General features: G+C 38.7%; 1 protein-coding gene across 4 annotated transcripts in view; it reads right to left on the bottom strand.

Moving 5' to 3' along the window:
• ANO4 (anoctamin 4) overlaps window positions 1-19,366 on the bottom strand; it is a 231,453-nt gene that overhangs the window by 93,816 nt on the left and 118,271 nt on the right. For all 4 annotated transcript variants that reach the window (XM_030478489.1, XM_030478484.1, XM_030478485.1 and 1 more), the window contains exons 5-6: window positions 10,769-10,905; window positions 3,486-3,644 (exon numbers count right to left, since the gene is read on the bottom strand). In XM_030478489.1, coding sequence (XP_030334349.1) covers window positions 3,486-3,644; window positions 10,769-10,905 — 296 coding nt within the window. The remainder of the gene's footprint in view (window positions 1-3,485; window positions 3,645-10,768; window positions 10,906-19,366) is intronic.

The raw sequence follows: 19,366 nt of genomic DNA, 5'->3' as shown, positions 1-19,366 counted from the left end.
AACACAACATTTGAAATGACAGATGCTATCTGTATTCATTTTTTTTCCCATAAAAGTGATCCTAAGTTATTTTTTTCTAAGCGTCAGTGGGCTGATCTTAGTCTCAGGTTTCTCTTGCATTTGGATAAATATGAAACATAACCTCAGATAGTAGTACTTTGTCTCTGTAACCATCTGTCAGTCAACTCTGGAAGTTACAAGTTTTGTATAATATTTGCAGAAGGTATCAGTCCTACAAACCAGCAATGCTGTTGGTATCTCATCCATGATAAAAACTTGTTCCATTTGGAGACTGCCCTCTCCATTTTACCCAACACATAAATGTGTTTCAAAGATTATTAAAAGATGAAAACAGTGGGGTCATTGAGAATGCCACAGCCAGGATATCATACTTATTTCTCTCACTTGTGAGATATTGTAAAAAAGTATAAATCAACATAGGAAATTTTATATCTGGCTGGATAGAAAATACAGTCTCTTTTCCTGGAATGACCTGTATTTTCAATTAACTTATCTAGAGTTTCTATGCATATGATCACATGTGTTGGATGTGATCCATGTTGGACTGGGACAACACTGTCATGCTACCCAGATCCAAAATACACTGAAAAGCATTGAAAAGGGTCAGAAAATTAGGTGTTCCACTCAATTAGCATTCTCTCTCAGAGCTCTGCTATCCATGCTTTCACTAATTCAATGATCTGTTCCTTGGTTTGGGATCTCTTCATTGCTTACTACTGAACATACAGAGCACCAAACCTGGCAGAACTTCCACGGCAGAGTGCTGTGGTATAGCTAAAAAATGTGAGCGTGAATTCATTGGGGAATTACCTGCAAAACATTATCACCTTTTTATAGAATTAGAAATGTACCTTTCTCAGCTACATGATCTTGACACCATGCCTGAAGTTATCTCAACATTTATGAATTCATTTCAGATTCACTTTCTCATTTCATGCTGTTAAGTGAATGCTTTGTGCCCTGCACTCACCACTTCCTGGGTATTTTGTTGTGCTACACTTGTCAGTAAGCCACTGCAGTGCATTTTTCTCTTTCTGCAGTGTGCAGAGCAATATGGGTTTGAAACTAGAGTGTGAACAGCTCTGTAAGTTTTCCTGTCTGCCACTGATTTCACATTAAAAAGACAGGACTAACACAACTGAATGTCGGTATATGAACAGCCAGTAGTCAAAAGAGAATGCACCAACAACCACACAAAATTCAAAGAAGGCAGAAAGTTTCTTTCAGTCCAGCAGTCACAGCCTTTTGCCTCTGTATTAGTTCTGTGACCAAAGCCACAAACAATTATCTTGTTTTATCTGGGAGCAAACTTTTCCCAGTGGAAGCAATATATTATACCTGAAGAACAAGAAAACAGACCTTCTGTTAAAATATTCCAGAATTGTAACTCAGAATGATGTGTAGTCTCACCAAAGAGAGAAGTAAAAATAACGAGAAATAATCTAGTCATTAATCAATCACGCTGCTTAGTTTAAACCTAAGTGTTACGCAGCACAGTTGTCACTTTGTGGGGAGGGGGATGGAGTGTACCAAGAATGTAGTTATTTCCTTCAGGATTATAATTCAATTTGGAAACTAATGTGATCATAAAATATGCATGCTAGGGTTTAATTTTAGGTCAGAATCGTATGTTAAAGAAGATTGCTACCCTAGATTTTAAAAAAAATTAGGCTGAGTCATGTAATAAAACCTCATTTTGATTGTTCTGAGTTTAGAAAATGTACAATTACTGATGCTGCCAAGAAGTCACACCAAGGCCAAATGGGATTAATAAGAAATAAAACTGCATGTCAGTAGCATAATAGAAACTGAAATGAATAATCAAATGGGCAGAACATTAATGCAGTCTAGGCAGCAAAGTCCAAATAAATGGGCTTGAAAGTGACAGGAAAATTCTATAGTAAGAACTTGAATCACCAACTTGAAAAAGATTTTTGCATAGAATGTTGCAATAAGTTTCATAATATTTAAAATATAAAGTGATTTCATAGCTTATACTATTGACCTTAGCACAGTAACAAAACTGCGAAAATCACAAAGTAGAAAGAAATAGGTTCGAGACCATTGGGCAGGGGTATCAATAGGGAGGATTCATTTCACATTCATTTTCTACAGTGCCCAAACTTCAGAGACTTCTTCAGCATCTCTCCTGGTGGAAGCAGGGCAGGATTCTAGGATGTGAAGCTGAACAGCTGCAGCAACCCTCTCATGTTTTTAGATGTTGTGTCACATTACAACTCTTACAGACAATGGTGTGTTTACAGGAATAAATGAACAATGGCTGCTATCAAAAACATCATCTACAGCAGCACTAAAGATGCTAACTTCAAGGTTATTTGACAGAACAGTTTATGGTAACTGATTGGTGTAACCAGTGATACACTCATACTCTAATATCCACAAGTACCCATGTTCATTCAAAAGCACTTACATAAAGGAAACATTTTCATTGTTCTGGAGAGAAAGAGCTTCTATTTTTTTTCCTCTCCAGTGTTCTCCGCAGAACCATGCTTTTCAAGTACACAGGCAGAATATCTACACGTGTACTGGGAATTCAGTGATAATACACAGCACCTACACAATTGACCAAGGCCTGTAACCTGAAAATTCCTCTACTATTTCCATCAGTGGCAGCTTGACAATGCCTGTAAGCATGAGTGTGAGTTGAGCAAGCACAGGTAAAGATATACACTCAGCAGTATCTATTCTGCCCAGAAGTGAGACTTAAGCCATGTTTAAGTACACTTTTAAAAGTTTAAGAAAGAACATAACGTAGGCAAAAGAGATGGTCTGTAAGCCTTGCTCCTGCTGCTTATCATATCAATGCATCTTTAGACACTTTACATTCACTTTTGCACTCTTGTCCAGAAAAGATTCACTGTTTTAGGACACTGTGCTGGAAATAACATCGATATAAATGATTCACATCCACTGTCCAATTATTTCAATGTTTAGGATTAAGATAGAAGGAGAGACTTCAGGCTCTGTTCAAACTACCAAAATACTGCTCAAGTCCCTGCGCCTAAGCTGACAAGAAAAGGAAGGCAGGGTCTAGTAAGGCCTCTGGAAAGAGTACCAAGAGTCTGAGCAATGATTGGAGCAGGCAACTAAAAGGAATAGGTGCAGAAATGTGGACCGCACTCAGTAGAAATTAGGCCACCCAAACCCAGTACTTGTTTTCTCTATTGCACAGCACAGTGGATGAAATTCTTTGGCTTACTTGTGCATGAGGTTGAAAAAGATGACTGTAATGGCCTATTTTGGCCTTCAATCCATGTGTCTGATTTTTCTTTAGGCTATGCTTTCCCACTGCTCTGGCAATAAATAGTCTATATTTAGGCATGCTTAAAAGCATTTTGGCACTGCTACGACAGAGTAAAGCGGTTTCAGAGTAAACAAAACTCATAGCCTCAGATTCTACACAGCTTTAAATGTTGAATTTTTTTTCAAGGAACCTTTCTTACCTCTTTCTCCATTTGAAGTCCTTCTGCTCTAATATTTCTCTCAAATACTTCCCTCTTTTCTGTCTGTGGATTGGATTTTCTATACACCAGAATGTAGTCAATTCGACATTTCCCATCTCTAAAATACAGTCCATTGGTTTTGTTCTTATCAGGTACTTCCTGCAAAGAGAAAGTCAAACATTCCGCTAATGTTAATTTACCTTTGTAATTGCTGCACTGCTGTTTGCACATCATTTTTCAGTAATACTCCAAGGAAAAGAGAAGGAATCACAACAAGCTGTTCAAGTTTTTCAGTGCTTTACACACAGTGCCTCTAAAGTCCTCTGAAAGGATTACAGACGTCAAAACCAGGAGGCTGTCTTAGGCAGCTATTTGGTCATATAGGCTTGGGATAGGAGAGAATAGAGAACATAAGCCAACATTCCTTCCTCACCACCCTCCATAAAATTCGGAATAACTTCTCATGTATAAAATAAAGAAGAAAATAGTGTTACTGAAGCATAAATTTTAAATTAAGAGCTTAGTATGGTAGAATGTCTTTGTACACATGAAAAGAATAGAAACCAACAGCATTTACTATATACCAAGAAACACCAGAACCTGGTGCAGAGATTCTCATCACTTTTCGAAAACTCTAGTACCTTTGTCTCACAGGAGATAACAATATGAAGATCCTGTACCTACCTCACTACCCCTTATTAGACTAAGTGCAAAATATCCTTTGCTTAAAGAACAGTTGAGAAAAACCACTGGATTTATTTGAAAATAATTCCTGGTGTTTGGTCTAGCAGTATGTAAATGCAATAAAGATAGTTTCTTGGCTATTTTTTGCAAAGAGCGTGCCTGTTCCAATGTTTGCTCCGATAGAAAGAAACAATTTGATTTCACTATTAATAAGAGGTCAAGCAGGTCCCTCTTCCGAGATCTAAAAGATCAAACTGTTGGTCTTCTTCCAGAAATTCATGAGATGAAACTCTCTACAGATCCTCCTCACAATTTAACAGCACTTCCATGTAATACAAGCCCTGACCAGGGTTTAAGCTTTCACTTTCAGACAAGCTGAATTTGTGCAGCTGTTTGTAGGTTGGAGTGTTTTGTACAAAAATTGTACACTGTGAATGACATATGGGAACAAGCAGCTTTCTCTCAGAGTGGTGTTGTCAGCAGGGACCTTCAGGGGCCTCAGGATCAGTCCAGCTCCAACCTGAAGGGAGGGTTAAGCTAATTTCTCAGTTTTTCTAGAATTTCTTAAACATTCCTACCAGAAATAGCCATGCCTTATAATGTATGATCAAATCTCAGAGGGAAAAAAAAAAAAAAGGAATATTTTACTTTTCACATCTGGGAAAAGTAGGGAATTCTCAAAGTGCTTTCTCCATAGCAGAACTGCTTCTGAATTTAAATTGCAAGAAGTGAACATAGTAATAGGACAAATTATTCTTACAGAACCTCCCCCCACCAATGTTCCCATTCAAATTGTTTAGAGTAAACTATCTTCCTGATTCTCAGCAGGCATTTTGATTAAATGGAAAAACCAATGAAAGCATCCCAAATGTCCCATCCCCATGGTACATCAAGTTTACTGAAGGCAGAAAGTGCAATTTTTCTACAATTTTGTTATTACAGTGCCTGACTTCTGACACAGCTTAACGCAGACCTGATATAGTAGAACAGTTCTCTGAGCTGAAAAAGAAGGCAAGAAAAAAGATTTAAGCCCTAAGGAAATAACAGTAACAATCCATTTATATCTATACTGCATATCATGCTGACAAATAATATTATCAAGATATCAAAAATATTTTTCAGAGAGCATTAAATATGAAAGCAGCTCAGGAAGCACAGTTTATTTTTTCTATTAAAAAAAAAATCGATGTTGAGAAGATATAAAAACCCCCAAAAGGGTATTTAAGGTTATTTAAATAAAGGAAGGGTGCAGTAGGAGATTTAGAGGCAGTGGGTCAGCCTGGTGGTCCCATTCTAATTTCTAAGCCTCCTGATGAGCCATCCTTCCTGTTTTGTAGGTCCCAAAGTCACTACATGTATTTTAGCAAATGAAGTGATGTAATAGGAAAGGATCCGTACAACAAAACAATCTGTGCTGAGGATCTGCTGTCCACACTATTTAGGCTTGAAGGCTTACATCTCACAATTTATTTGCATCCAGAAGAAACCCAGGTTTAAAATCCAACACTGCTCTGGAATGCAAACAAAGCATAGGAAGGGGTAACTGAGAGATTCATTTCAAATGTACACTCTTGAACTGAACTAAAATGTTAGCACAGACCCATCCAGAGAGTAGGACTTGGAACGTGCCTTTCTCTGTGTGCAGCAGTGACCCCACTGGAAAAATAGTTTTGCTCTTTATGCTTCCTATAACCCAAGAAACTTTATGCTTCCTAACCCAAGAAACTTGGGTTGCCCTACACTGACTACAGTGCATGTACAATATTATATTAAAGAGCATCTATGAGCTTTAGCTGAATTATTTGACTTCTAGGACTTCTTGCCCCACAAATATGACATCCTGAGACAACTACTTTCTCTTGCACTTGTGAAGCACTCCCAACTACAGTATTGTAATTTTTGTACTTGGAGGTCCTTTTCATTTTAGGAACACAGTGTGTCAAATCCAGACTGATAAACTCTATCAGAGTGGTAAGGGCTCTGAGAAGGAACCCTTTCTGTTGTCTTCTGATTTAGCCTATAAGGCAACTTTATAGACTGAGCCTGGACTTACAAGAACTCATGATAAAGAGACAGTAAGGGCTGGCCCTGCAGTGTCAGGAAATACCAGCTGCAGGGCTTTTGCACTGTCCACAGCCTTCCAGGCTTACGCTATTCTAGACAGAGACTACTCTCCTACCTTGAGCTTCGCTGACCCTTCTCCAGACATTGCATCTCGATTCCCTGTGTTATGACTTCAAAATTCAGTTTTCCTAAACTGGTTAAAAATATATATCTAGAATCATGTCTGACTGCAGTTTTTAGTGGGAAAGTAGTCTAGTCATGTATGACAAATCTCCATTCCTTCAATTGAAAAAGGATGCTGGAAGAAAGTGGAAGAATAGGGAAGACTTCATCCTAGCAAGAAGCTTAGCATTTCTGGCTATCTTTGCAGCTTTATTTGTAATAGTGCGTTTGAAGTTGTATAATTGGGAATTCTTTTCCAAGGAATGTAGTAGTGTTCATATTCTCAGACCCACAACTGGGAGACATCAATATTCAATGATGACTCACTGAATATTGATGACTCATACACACATACACACTAGGAGAGCTTTAGGCTAAAGGGCTTACCCAAATGTTTCACTACCAAAAATGAGGGGATTCGTAACCCTAACAGCTATAAAGAATTTACATGAAACTTTAAAACAAAAGTGCATTTAGGAAAATAAATGAAATGTGAAACTTTACCTGCAGGCCTTTAAAAAAATAATTCAGAAGGGTCTCTAATGTAATGACAGATTAAATTCTTTCTTCATTCCCAATTTCAGTACCTGGTTATTATCAGTAGGGATGCTCAATGAAGATAGGATCTTTGGATTCTAAAAAGTTTGTCTTTTCCTATTGTTTGTGGTTACTTGAAACTAGAGTCCCCTGCATGCTTCACAGCTGGTGGAGAGGGTTAATACATTATGAACTTATGCAGAAAAGAGGAACCCAGAACCACCTAGTTTTTAAGGCACAGCTCTAATCAAGAACAAGTATATTTTGTCTCTGTATTCTTTTGTTCCTAATATCCTTTTTCCCATTTAGATTATAATTTTGAGGAAGCTGCAACTTTATTTTTTTTCATGTATCTTCACTGGTTGTTATATTTTTCTTGATACCATAATATATTTAATTACATTGAACTTCTCCAATAAGGAAATTATCTAGGCTGAAAAAGGAAGTGCTCAAAAGTTAGGAAGCAACAGATTTATAGTTTTCTCTGAAATCTTACATAATCTCTTTCCATATCCATCCCGATCATTGAGGAGGACAGGGATTTGGTGGAAAAAAATTATGCAGCTAGCTTGTATTCTTGTAAATACACACAGGAAAACAGCTGAAATTGCACAAGCTATTATAAGTGCCATAAAGAATGTCAGAATTCTTATTTTGCAACATTAATTTTTATTTTTTCTGCCATAATCTTCAATGCAAGTTGCAATTTATAAAAGACATTGTTAAAACAAACTCTATTGTGCATAATGTTAAAAACACTGCCTCCAAATATCAACAGAGTTGTATGCTTAAAGTGAAGACTGCAGGATTGACTCCTACAAATTTAATTTCAAAACTGCATACATTTGCTGGAATGTCAAGTATGGGCCATATAAACTCGTTTAAGAAGAAGTCAAATTTTGTCCCAGCCCCACCATTCTCCCTTGTTTCCATAAAGAAGACTTAGCTATTACTCCATAGAAAGAAAGGCAGAATGGATGCATACCTAGAATACAGCTCCTAAATAATTTTTCTTTTAATTTTTACCTTCTTTCTGCTGCTACTCCATTTATTTTTATGAAGACAGGCTGAGAGAGTTGGGGCTGTTCAGCCTGGAGAAGAGAAGGCTGCATGGAGACCTCATAGCAGCCTTCCAGTATCTGAAGGGGGTCTATAAGGATGCTGGGGAGGGACTCTTCCTTAGGGACTGTAGTGGTAGGACAAGGGGTAATGGGTTCAAACTTAAACAGGGGAAGTTTAGATTAGATATAAGGAAGAAGTTCTTTACAGTGAGAGTGGTGAAGCACTGGAATGGGTTGCCCAGGCAGGTTGTGGATGCTCCATCCCTGGCGGTGTTCAAGGCCAGGTTGGACAGAGCCTTGGACCAGGGCAAGGCGTCCCTGCCCATGGCAGGGGGGTTGGAACTAGATGATCTTAAGGTCCTTTCCAGCCCTTACTATTCTATGATTCTATGATTCTATTAGAAAATGAAACTTCAGTGAAAATAACACAATATTTTAGTGATAATATGCCCCTGGATTTAAATTGTGAAGTGTATACCTAATTGTTATATTGGCATAGGTTAAAAGTATTTCAATCAATGCACAAAAAGGGAAATGTGAATTTCAATTTGCTCAAACTGTCACTGTGTTTGAATGGAACAACAACAATAAAAAACATCTTTAGCCAAAGAACAAGCTGAATCTCAATCTGGCTCTGCATCTGTTAAGGAACTGTTGATACAGTTCCATGCATAAAGTCTTCATTGTTTTTCTGGTTAAGCATGAACAACTAAAGGTTGAAGCAAACAATACTTCAACTTGTCAGCTAAACAAAAGTGATAAGAAACCTTAGGTATGTCCTTGCAATTTTTTTTTTTAATTGTAAATTCATTTTAACAGATTCAGCCAGAAATCACATTAAATTATTCTGCTGCAATGTTACCTTCAAAGCAAAGCCAAGCAAACACCATCACATTCAGAGAGAATTTCACTGGGGCCAAATCCCCTGTCCTGATGACATTAAGGGGAATCTATGGGCTCTCGTAGCTACTAAACTAAACTGAAAGACTGAAAGGAAGCTTGAAGCATCAGAGTTTGCCCCACCACGGTACAGTTGTGCTTCCATATTATCCATACAAACCAATCAACATCAAAACAGTGTATCTTTTCCTTCTGAAATTAAGGAGGGGTCAAGTACTTTGAACTACTTTGTTATTTTGTTTTTTTTTTTTTTTTTTTTTGTAGGCTACAGCATCCCCCAGCTCCCATTAGGAATTTCAATTTTCTTCTCCCCCTTCCCTCCACCCCCCATACATATAAGTGGCCTACACTGCTATTTTCCTCAGTTATGGTTATGCAGGAAAAAAAAGTGAATCTGTTCAACTAGGAAAATATTCCACAGACATTTTCCCTTTCCCTTAAAAAACCCCAAAAAAAACCCACATGAAAGAGGGAAAAAAGCTTTTGCAGTATTGTTTTTTTTTTTGCAGTATTGCTAAACTAACAGCACATATATTGCTCTATATCATTCTCTGTGTTTCTGACCATTTTCCTCTTAAACTTGGAAAGATCGTGTGCCTTTCACCTGTGCCCTTTTGTTAAAGACCATACAGTACATCCCAAAATGTAACACAGGAATATCTTGTCAGATTAACCTATTGTAACTCAAACAGGCAAAGGGGGCCCTCTGTAAGCTGTATGGGAAGCTGGAGAAGAGCAATGAGTTAAGGTGGAGATAAACTGTGAGCAAGGTCAAACATATCTCTAGGTGCCCTGAATTTTGCTGCTTTAATTATCTGTCCAAACATTCCAGAAGTGCAGTTCTCTATAGGCTGAATTTCTAGCACAAGGAAAATCTGACTCTCCTCAGCAGTTCTTATGTGAAACCCTCAGCAGTGTTTCACATAAGAACTTGCACCACAAAACCCTTTAGCTCCTGAAAAGCGCATAATCTGTAATTACATTGTCTAAACTTTGTCTGAACTAGTAAACAAGCAGGGTCAGGGCAGATGTTTCTGCAATATCTTATGGTTTCCCACACTTTTTCATTGTTAGTATGGTTCCTGTCAGTTCTGATCTGTGCTGGTCAGCCCTCTGCCAAAAAATCCCCAGGCACAGATTGCAGGTAAGATCAGAGCGCCCCAGTAAGTAGTCTGGATACAGCTGCATGCCTGATGTGGGGGAAAGGAGACAAGTCCCTGGTACCTCCACTCCCTGAAGAGATAGCCCTAATATCCATGGGTTGTAGAGCAGCTGGAAGCAAAGATAAAGGGTATCATGTTCCTTTCTGCACAAAGGACACTAAAGGGAATTTTGGCCCAAATTTCCACCATAGATCCATGATACTTTGCCTGCTTTAAGACATAATTTAAAAGGGACTATGTGCTGAATGATTCCTCTCTGGCATGTTCTCTGAATCACCATTATGCACCATCAAGTCATTTGTTCTTCACTGGAAGGGAATGTGTCTCATACCTGACACCCAATGCTTATGAGTTTTATGATAAACTACCCTCCTTCCTCCCAGATGATTAATATAGGAAAAACTTTTCATTTATTTTCAGAAGCAGTGAAGCATTAGACTTGGATGTTTCAAAAAACAAGCAGACAACAAAGGCATGCACAGACTTTTCACTGGGGGTGCATGAAATCACCATAACGTCCTTTTAACTTGAGATATTTTATATTTCAGCATTATAATCTTAGAAGGGAAAACCAGTCCCTATGGGAAAGGTCAGACACATGCTGACTTGCAATAAATGAGTATTAATTTTAATTTAATACAATTTTAAATAAAATTACAATTATTCCTTTTCTGTAATGGACATGAATAATTATTATATTAATTATTCTTACCTCTCCCACAACTTCCAACCTGCTGGCATCATCAGAGGTACTGGTCAAGTTACCATGGTGAAGCAGGGAGTCATCATCTTTGGAAGGGCTGTTCACACCTTCTAACTCGTCAAAAAAAATGTTGACATCCTTAGCTACTAAAAACAAAAATAAAAATATACATTCAAATCACCACAGAACCAAATGAAGACACCCAGTGTAACATTTACCAACAATTACGCTTTTTAGTTCTGGTATAAATATACACTATGTAAGTTTAAAATCTGATGCACGTTGGCAGAGTGCTTTTTCACCAGTGAGACACTTAAATATCTAGGCTACCACACCACCTCTCTGATGACAAATAAGCAATCTTCTTGATACATTAGTATCTCCTAGCTTCTCTTGGGTTAAAAGGCTTAAGCTGATACTTCTGGATTAGTATAGTCTCTGAAAAGTTCTAATTATAAAGAAACATATTTTTAACCTAGGACACAAAATATCAAGTTAGAAGTCACACCGACCTGTGGGGCAGCCAGAGGCAGAAGATGTCAAATAAACACTGTTACTTGAAACACATTCAATAAATGAGGCTGGGCAGAAGTTTGTCTTTGCACAGTCTGGCATGTTTTGATGCATATAGATCTGACACATTCAGATCCACCTACTGCACAGCCCTGAGTCGTGCATGAAGACTGCACTGCAACAAACCACTACAAGGAAGAGGCGGAAGCACTGGACCGTGTCCAGAGAAGGGCAGCAAAGCTGGTGAAGGATCTGGAGCACAAGTCTTATGAGGAACAGCTGAAGGAACTGGGGTTTAGTCTGGAAAAGAGAAGGCTCAGGGGGGACCTTGTTGCTCTCTACAACTACCTGAAAGGAGGTTGTAGTGAGGTGGTGGTCAGTCTCTTCTCCCAAGTAACAAGTGATAGGACAAGGGGAAATGGTCTCAAGCTGAGCCAGGAGGGGTTTAGATTGGATATTAGGAACAATTTCTTCACCAAAAGGATCATCAAGCATTGGAACAGGCTGCCCATGGAAGTGGTGGAGTCACTGTCCCCAGAGGTATTTAAAAGACATGCAGATGTAGCATGTAGCATTCAGGGATGTGGTCTAGTGTCCTACTGCTCAAGCCTTCCCCCTGACTCAGGCAGTCAACAGATCCAGGCTGCCAGGCCCTCCTCTGCTATCGCCATGGGGAACCCCTGGCCACAGTGGTGCCCTGAAGGGAAATATCTGCTTTAGCAAATGGGTTGAATTTCCTCCACCTTTCATGCAATGGAAGGAATGAGTTAAAGGTTGGCAGCATACTCAAGATTAGAGCAGCGTTAGCCTTAGGGTGACATTCCTTGCTCTGCTGAGCAAGGAGGCAATGAGAAGCTGTGGGCAGCGCTGCTGTGCAAGCCTAGGGTCCCACACAAGGACCATTGATCTGCTGACCTAGTGGCTGCTGGATGGGAGATGCAGGGTGTGCAGGTTGCAGGCAGTGAGATCCACCTTTGCACCCCATACGCTGCTGCACATCTGGTGCGAGCGGTGTGAGCAGGTGTGTGTGAGGAGAAGAGAAATGTGTTGGCTGAGGATCAAGCTTCAGCTGTGGACAGATTTCATCTCTCCAACATCATGTTTAATTAGCAAAATCCAGAATTACGACAGCAGAGTTGTAACTGTTTGAAGGGACCCCCAAAAGCCAGCTACTGAGCCTCCTCCCCTGACCAGAGTAGGATTTAATACCTATTATTCTTGACAGAAATTTGTCTAACACACTATGCCTCATGTTTTAGCAAACTTGACTGGCTTTTGGAATCATACTTCTTTTGTGCAATAACCTTCTGATCCTTTTGCAGCCTCCTTAACTTAGTGACAGACAGTTGTAATTCCTGCAGACAAGATTTATATTACCAAGGAACAGACAAAAATCTCTAATTGCTGATCGCAGCTTAGTTCCGTTTCTAACTACTGAAGGTATAAAAATCCATCCCCCCGCTGTGGAGAGACCAAATAGCTGCCAGAAATTAACAACCATTAACTGTTGCCAGCCACCATGAGCATTTTGTGACCTCCTTTTCACCTTTCCCTTCTTCAGGGGCTATAGCTCAGTTTAAGAAATCTTTTAAAAGATCGCTGGTGCTACTGACTCCACAGTCTGTACAGGTGGCCTATTTTTCACTATCAGAAGCAGGAGAAAGTTTTCTTCATAATATTCGTCCTAAATATGCACCTATGCTGCAATTTAAATATATTATTCCTTTCCTGTCAATCACAAACACAGGGAAGAGATTGCTCCCTTTTTGTATATCTGTTACAGTATCTTAAATGTGTTATTACAGCTGTAGAGAGATAAAAAAAGAAAACTCTATCAAGATATTCAAGAACTCTTCTTCTTCATTTTCATGCATAAAATAAGGACCAGGTTAATGACATGCGTTGTATTTCTGGTTGCAATACTTTTGCTTAGAAAGCCACTAAAAATTTCAGAAATAACAGAAAAGTCTTCATGTCAAATTAATCCACTCTAGATGCTAGGCAAATGAGCTAACCTAAGCAACATAATTTTTACTAGAGATTCTGAGTTTTAATACTTTTAACAGTATTTTTATTTTTATGTAGACAGCATAACAATAAGAAATTCTGCACCAAATTAACAGTTTTCAGGATAATATACTACTCCTTGTGTTTAGTAATTTTGGGGTTGCATACTGACTAACCTAGCTATCATTCTTTGTATCTCAGTATTAGTATTGCACAATAATTAATCCCTACTTAACACTTCATATCATAATTAATCAGTTTTAGATAGCACCCTCTGTTCTGCAGGATCCCAACCAGCTTTTACAGAGTTATTGGCACTAATAGCTTCACCCACTTCATTCTCTTTTATATTGTGCGTAACATCATAGTCTGTGAACAGAGCAGAGATCTAAAACCTCCTTTTTTTGCAGCTACCAATTTTTTCTTGCCATTTTAAGGCTGTTTTGACTAGCGGTCCATTTATTTTACTTATCTTTTGTGAAAAGTGCCGGAATACCATTAGAGACTCCATCCATGATGGAGTTTTTCACTTTAAAACTATCTTTAGCCTCACGCCATCCTATTCCCAGCCAAGGGTGTGCTTACTGACAGGCCTGGAGAAGAGCATCCTAGTGTTTTGGTTTATGTGATGGGGAGAGCCAACAGCTCCTCAGTGTCACTGTGGCTGTATCCAATCTGTCTTAGGACAAACTACAGAGGTTTTAGGAAACTTAGAAGGCAAAAACCAGACTCCAATTTTTAACACATGCAGCAATAATATTAAAGAATTATTTTCCACTCTGACCCATTTTAACTCACAAAATCTCATTCTAGAGATCCTCCTAAAATACAGGGGAACTGCTGCAAGGCAGCACAGTCTAACTGCTTGCCCTTCACCATCCCCATTGTTTCAAAGGGCAAGACTAGAAGCATTCCACTCTATCAGATAATAACCTGGATGTAGATTGTGATCAGCTTTTGCATACAAGTTCACATGAGAAGAATTCATCTGAATATGCAACCGAAAGAACTACTGAAACAGAAAACATTTTGAATGACCCAAAACTTCACTGAAATGAAACCCAGCAGAACGCCTCCATGAGAGCAACGCATGATCCTGTATATGAGCAACACCTCAATATAGTCTGAAAACAACTGTGGAAAATACAAAAAAAATTAAATAGTGAAGCTTTCTAAAGATTATGCATGATATATATCTGTTGCAGAGGCAATGGAAGATGTAAAAATGAAAGTTTTGCCTGCATGCTATGCCCAAGGGAATTTGAATTAGCTTTTACCTGCCATTAAGACTGCCTTGGTAATAAAGATGAGGACTTTGAGATATTAGAATTGCTGCTTCCTGAAATGCCAGTAATGCTTTAGGTTGCAAAATATGCTAAGTGGGTGTTTTGCAGTACCCAACTTGGTGTGTAAGAAAGTGAATGTGTCTGGGGGTTTCAAGCAGACAATTACCAAATTATTCTGAAGACTTGTGAGGAGCAAAAAATCTTATCTCAAGGTCACGTTAAAATCCAACCCATCTCAGCAGTCACTAGAAGTTGTGGAAGCAATGAATCACAGCATTAGTGAAATTAGCTACAGGACCTGTCCAGATAGCCTGCAGCAGAAAACTGCTTCTATCAGAAGTACACAGGCAAGTTAAAAATTGGAGTCTGGTTTTTGCCTTCTAAGTTTCCTAAAACCTCTGTAGTTTGTCCTAAACCAGATTGGATACAGCCACAGTGACACTGAGGAGCTGTTGGCTCTCCCCATCACATAAACCAAGCTAGCAACTGGTAACCTGGTTGCTAGCTTCAGCAAGTAGGGTAGCTAGTAAAGAGACATACTGAACTACCTCATCAGCGTTAAAGGTGTCTGTCACCTTTCTCACCTTGCAGTAAAGGTGTGCTGCTGGTGAGAAAGTTGAGCTCTTTACACAGTTTTTTTTACGCAATTGCCTTGCTGTGTGTGTTTTTGACAATACACTCAAAGTATTGCAGTCACTGACACCAAACATGGAGACCTAACATTTGCTGAGACCATTTTTCTACCCCAAGTCTCATTGGATACATAAAAAAAAAAAAAAAAAAAAAATCATAAAATACTGTTCTGCAAATATAAACAAATAATTAAAAAAACAAACCCTGTTTCCTTTAATAAGGTTGATGGTACTTCCTAGCCAACTCTTCTGCAGCCTGTAGCTAGCTCAGCCACTCCACTCCAATAGGCATGAATACCTACACAGTCAAATGTTGCTAAAGGAATAATCAGGGCTCCAGCTTTTCTGTCGCTTCAGATCATGAGATGCATATATCCACAAATGACCTTAACAGAATGATATATAGTAATTTTATCATATATATGCTGGAGACGGACTGGTGCTAGTGTATAGACATGTCTTTTTAAGCAGTGAAATTTAACAGGAATACAGAGCATCACGCACATTGCTACAAGAGATATTAAGAATTCTCTCTGGGTTTAGATCAGCTTAAATATTTCAGCTCTTTTCTCCCCTTCATGTTCTATTTTGTGGAAAAACTTTAAAAGACTTGATAATTCAGAATCCCTTGAGGATTTGAAAAAAAAGTGGATATACAGATATTTTCATCCCAAATATAGTAAAACCACATATTCTGAAAACTGAATGCTGGGAAATTCTAGGTGAGAGTCCCTACATAATTTCAGTGGTTCCACAATCCACTTTGGACCAAGAGGCTGATTTAGGTAGGGCTCAAAGATAACCCCTTTACCTTTCTGAAGATGGATGCTCAAAAACTGAGGTGCCTAAAAAAAAGAATTTTAATTTAAAAATGGGACCTCACTGCGGTTTCGTGTGGCAATATGGAAGCATGCTCAGAGATCATGTTGCTGTTTGTTAATGGTCATTCTATTACCAATTGTCACACCATGCCATCAAGCATACCCTAGTTTTGGATAATGCAAGCTGAAGATAAATATTCCAGAAACTGCTCTTTGGAAGTTTTTAGGATTATCAGTAACATTGAAAAGTGAACTTCCTTAAGAATTCTTACTGGAATTTTTACATATTAATAGTGGTGGAAAAATGATTGGGTTTAAAAGCACTGATATTGGAGAATCTCCTTAATAAAAATACTGAGTAGAAAATATATTTAACAGAGACTTGCAAAGCAGAATACTTTGAGTATGAAAAAACAAGAACCTTTCTGTATCTTGTTTCACATGTTATGTTTTTACAGCACCCGTTTGGGCTTCTTGATACAAACATTTTTCTGCACTTAGTAAGGTTGGCAGGTACAATTCACAAATCTTTGCTCCAAGAAGGCTATCCTACAGATGCCACACAGCCCAGAACTTTTTGTCATGTTCAATGCTAAATTCAGTAACTACACAGTGGATCAACAACCCTGCCTCAGGAAGCTCACTGATTTCTGGCTTCTGATTCTTGAGAGAATCAAATTATTTTTTATTAAGTCCAGTGACAGTCAATGTAAACTGGATTTTGAAAAATATTCTAGAAAGCCACAGATTTCTTAGCATTTTACTACAATGGCAAGTTTCATATGTTGAAGCAAACTATAGAAATCCATGAAAAAAGTTTGAAACCTGAGCACTTTTTTTTTTTAATAAAGCTATTTACTGCTTTTCCACAAGAAATCCATCTTCTCAGTGTAATAACTAGGAAAAAAAGCCATGAAAACCTTTGTTAGCTTTTGCCGTGTCCCTGAGGGCACCCCCAGCTCTGACTGTCCCTGCATGGACCACCAGGTTTCTCCCACTCTGGCCAGAACCCAGGACCATTTCAGCCCCCCAGGACCAGACACTGCTCCACTGATACCACAGCAGGGTCAGCCTCCAGCTCCCCACAGCCCTGCTCTGTCTGGCCATGACCCCACTGCACCAGGGAGGTACCTGATGATCAGGGCCAGGGCTGCCCCCAGTGACCTCTGGCTACTCTGCTCCTGGCTGGGATGGTGGCATGGACAGAGGCTGTGAGTAGGCAACATCAGGTCGGCGAGAAACTGAACATGCATCAGCAGTGTTCGCTTGCAGCCCAGAAAGCCCAGAAAGCTAGCACAAGGCAGGTCCTGAATAGGGAAATACTCAGGAAACACACATTAGCAAGGAAGAAAACCAACGTAGCCTTTAGAAGCATCATTAGCCTTTTTAAATTTTCATTCAATGTTAACAAAAACTGGGAATAAAATGACTATTCAGAGCAATCACCCTAGAAAGAGTATTTAGGAATGTTTATCCTAAGTATTCGATATTCACAAGAGTGTGCAGGTGACAAGACACTCCCCTAGACCCATAACAAGCCTTTGCAAACTAGATTGTACAGTCATAGCAATCCTTTTGTCTCTCCAGAAGAAAATGTAGCTGAAGTACATAGAGATGAACTTCCCAACAGCAACTGGGTCTGGTCTGGATAAATTAGAAACAGTCTCCAAGGCTGTAAAAACTGTACAATGGCTTGAATAATCATCTATAAATCAAGGAATCAATTCTTAAAAGACTTCTTATTTAATGCTATTTAGTTTTGAAATTATATTAAAATTGCTAAAACTGTTTGGGAGCCTACTTCTATTCAGTTTATATCCATTAATCACTTGCAAATATTTGTTTCACTTAGGGTAGGAATCACTCACATTTACACATCCGCAGCACGGATGTTTGTGTCTAAGGGGTGGTAGCGATTCAAGCTAGCTTATCTCCCTAAATTCTGTCTAAATTTGCAACAGCGGCAAATGGCCACTTTCAACTTTCAGGTCATCTCTTCTAGATTAGACGCCTACTTTAAAATGAGGCAAACTGGGCTGTAGACATGCTAGTTACATTCTGTTCATTGCAAAGGGAGCTTAGACAAGGAGTTCAGATCTCAATACCTTCACTGCAAACCCCTTTGTTCAAGTCAGATGAATGCCTTCTTCATGGCCACAGAAAATTAGCCTACTTTTAAAAGAAACTAGGGATTTCATATAGAAGTTTAACATTTGAAGTTATAAGCAAACCTATGCCCTGTTGAATGAAAATTTGGGGTTATTCAGTACAGGGATATAAACAGAGTGTATGACATTGAGATATGATGCAATACCAATGGAATTTCGATATGGTCATGTTTAAAAAAGAAGCTATTTTGGACAAACACCAGTAATCATCTAATCTTGACATCTAATTGTTTTAAACAAATCATCCATTTTTATTCTCCTCAGTCATATGCTTGAAACGGAGAAGATAACTGTTTCCTGTATGCCAAAATGGTCTATTCCCAACTTGAATTTTCTTATCCTATTTAGCTATCTTGTCTATTCAGCCTCTGAAAAACTAGTGCCTTTTCAGCCTCTCTAGTCCACACCCCAGCAGCACCCAGGCCTGTATCTGGGCTGTATGGGTGCAGAGAATAGACGAGAAGGCAAAATCTCATATTAAGATTTCCTGATAGGAAAAGCTTTTAAAGTTACAAAACACAAGGTTGACCCTAAACTTACAGTTTAAATAACAAGGTGATTCAATTATCTCTGTCATCATGCTAACCTGAGAGTTTTCCTTCCACCTCCAAACTAATACTACCACCAAACAACTTGATGCTACCATTGTATTGTTCTTTATTCATATGACGAAAACAGGGTGGAGTGCAGAGTTTTATATGTTCTTATACATCTTTTGTCATTCAAGAATGTAAGTTGCTGTTTCTCACTTTAGAAAATTGCTACACAAAGCACCCAGATTAAAATGAAATCGGAAAAGAAGGAAACCAGAAAGCCATGCCATGCATTTTGATTCTTTGCCTGCATAAGAGTTTTCAAACTATTATGGAAAATTTCCTCTGAAATTACAGATTCTTTTGGATTCCAGAGTTGCATCAGTGTTGAGTAGGGGGCGTGTCTTCCACTCATGTTAACAGTAGTAATTCTTCTAGCACAAGTCTTCAGTTTATTCTGCAGTTGGATTTAAAAAGGGTGGACCGATCAATTCTTAGTCCACAGCAGTCACAGATACTGCATAAACCCATGTCTTTTCACTTGTATCGAAGACATGCAGACATTCAGTTGTTGTGACACTTCCACTCCCAATAATTACCAGCTGCAAAAATGTGAATATATCCAAACAGCTGGAACTTCAAATCCA

The sequence above is a fragment of the Strigops habroptila genome, chromosome 3 (genome assembly GCF_004027225.2).
Source record: "Strigops habroptila isolate Jane chromosome 3, bStrHab1.2.pri, whole genome shotgun sequence".
In the NCBI taxonomy this organism is placed as follows: Eukaryota; Metazoa; Chordata; class Aves; order Psittaciformes; family Psittacidae; genus Strigops; species Strigops habroptila.
The sequence above is the reverse complement of the archived record's forward strand: the minus strand, read 5'-3'. Positions and strand labels throughout refer to the sequence as shown.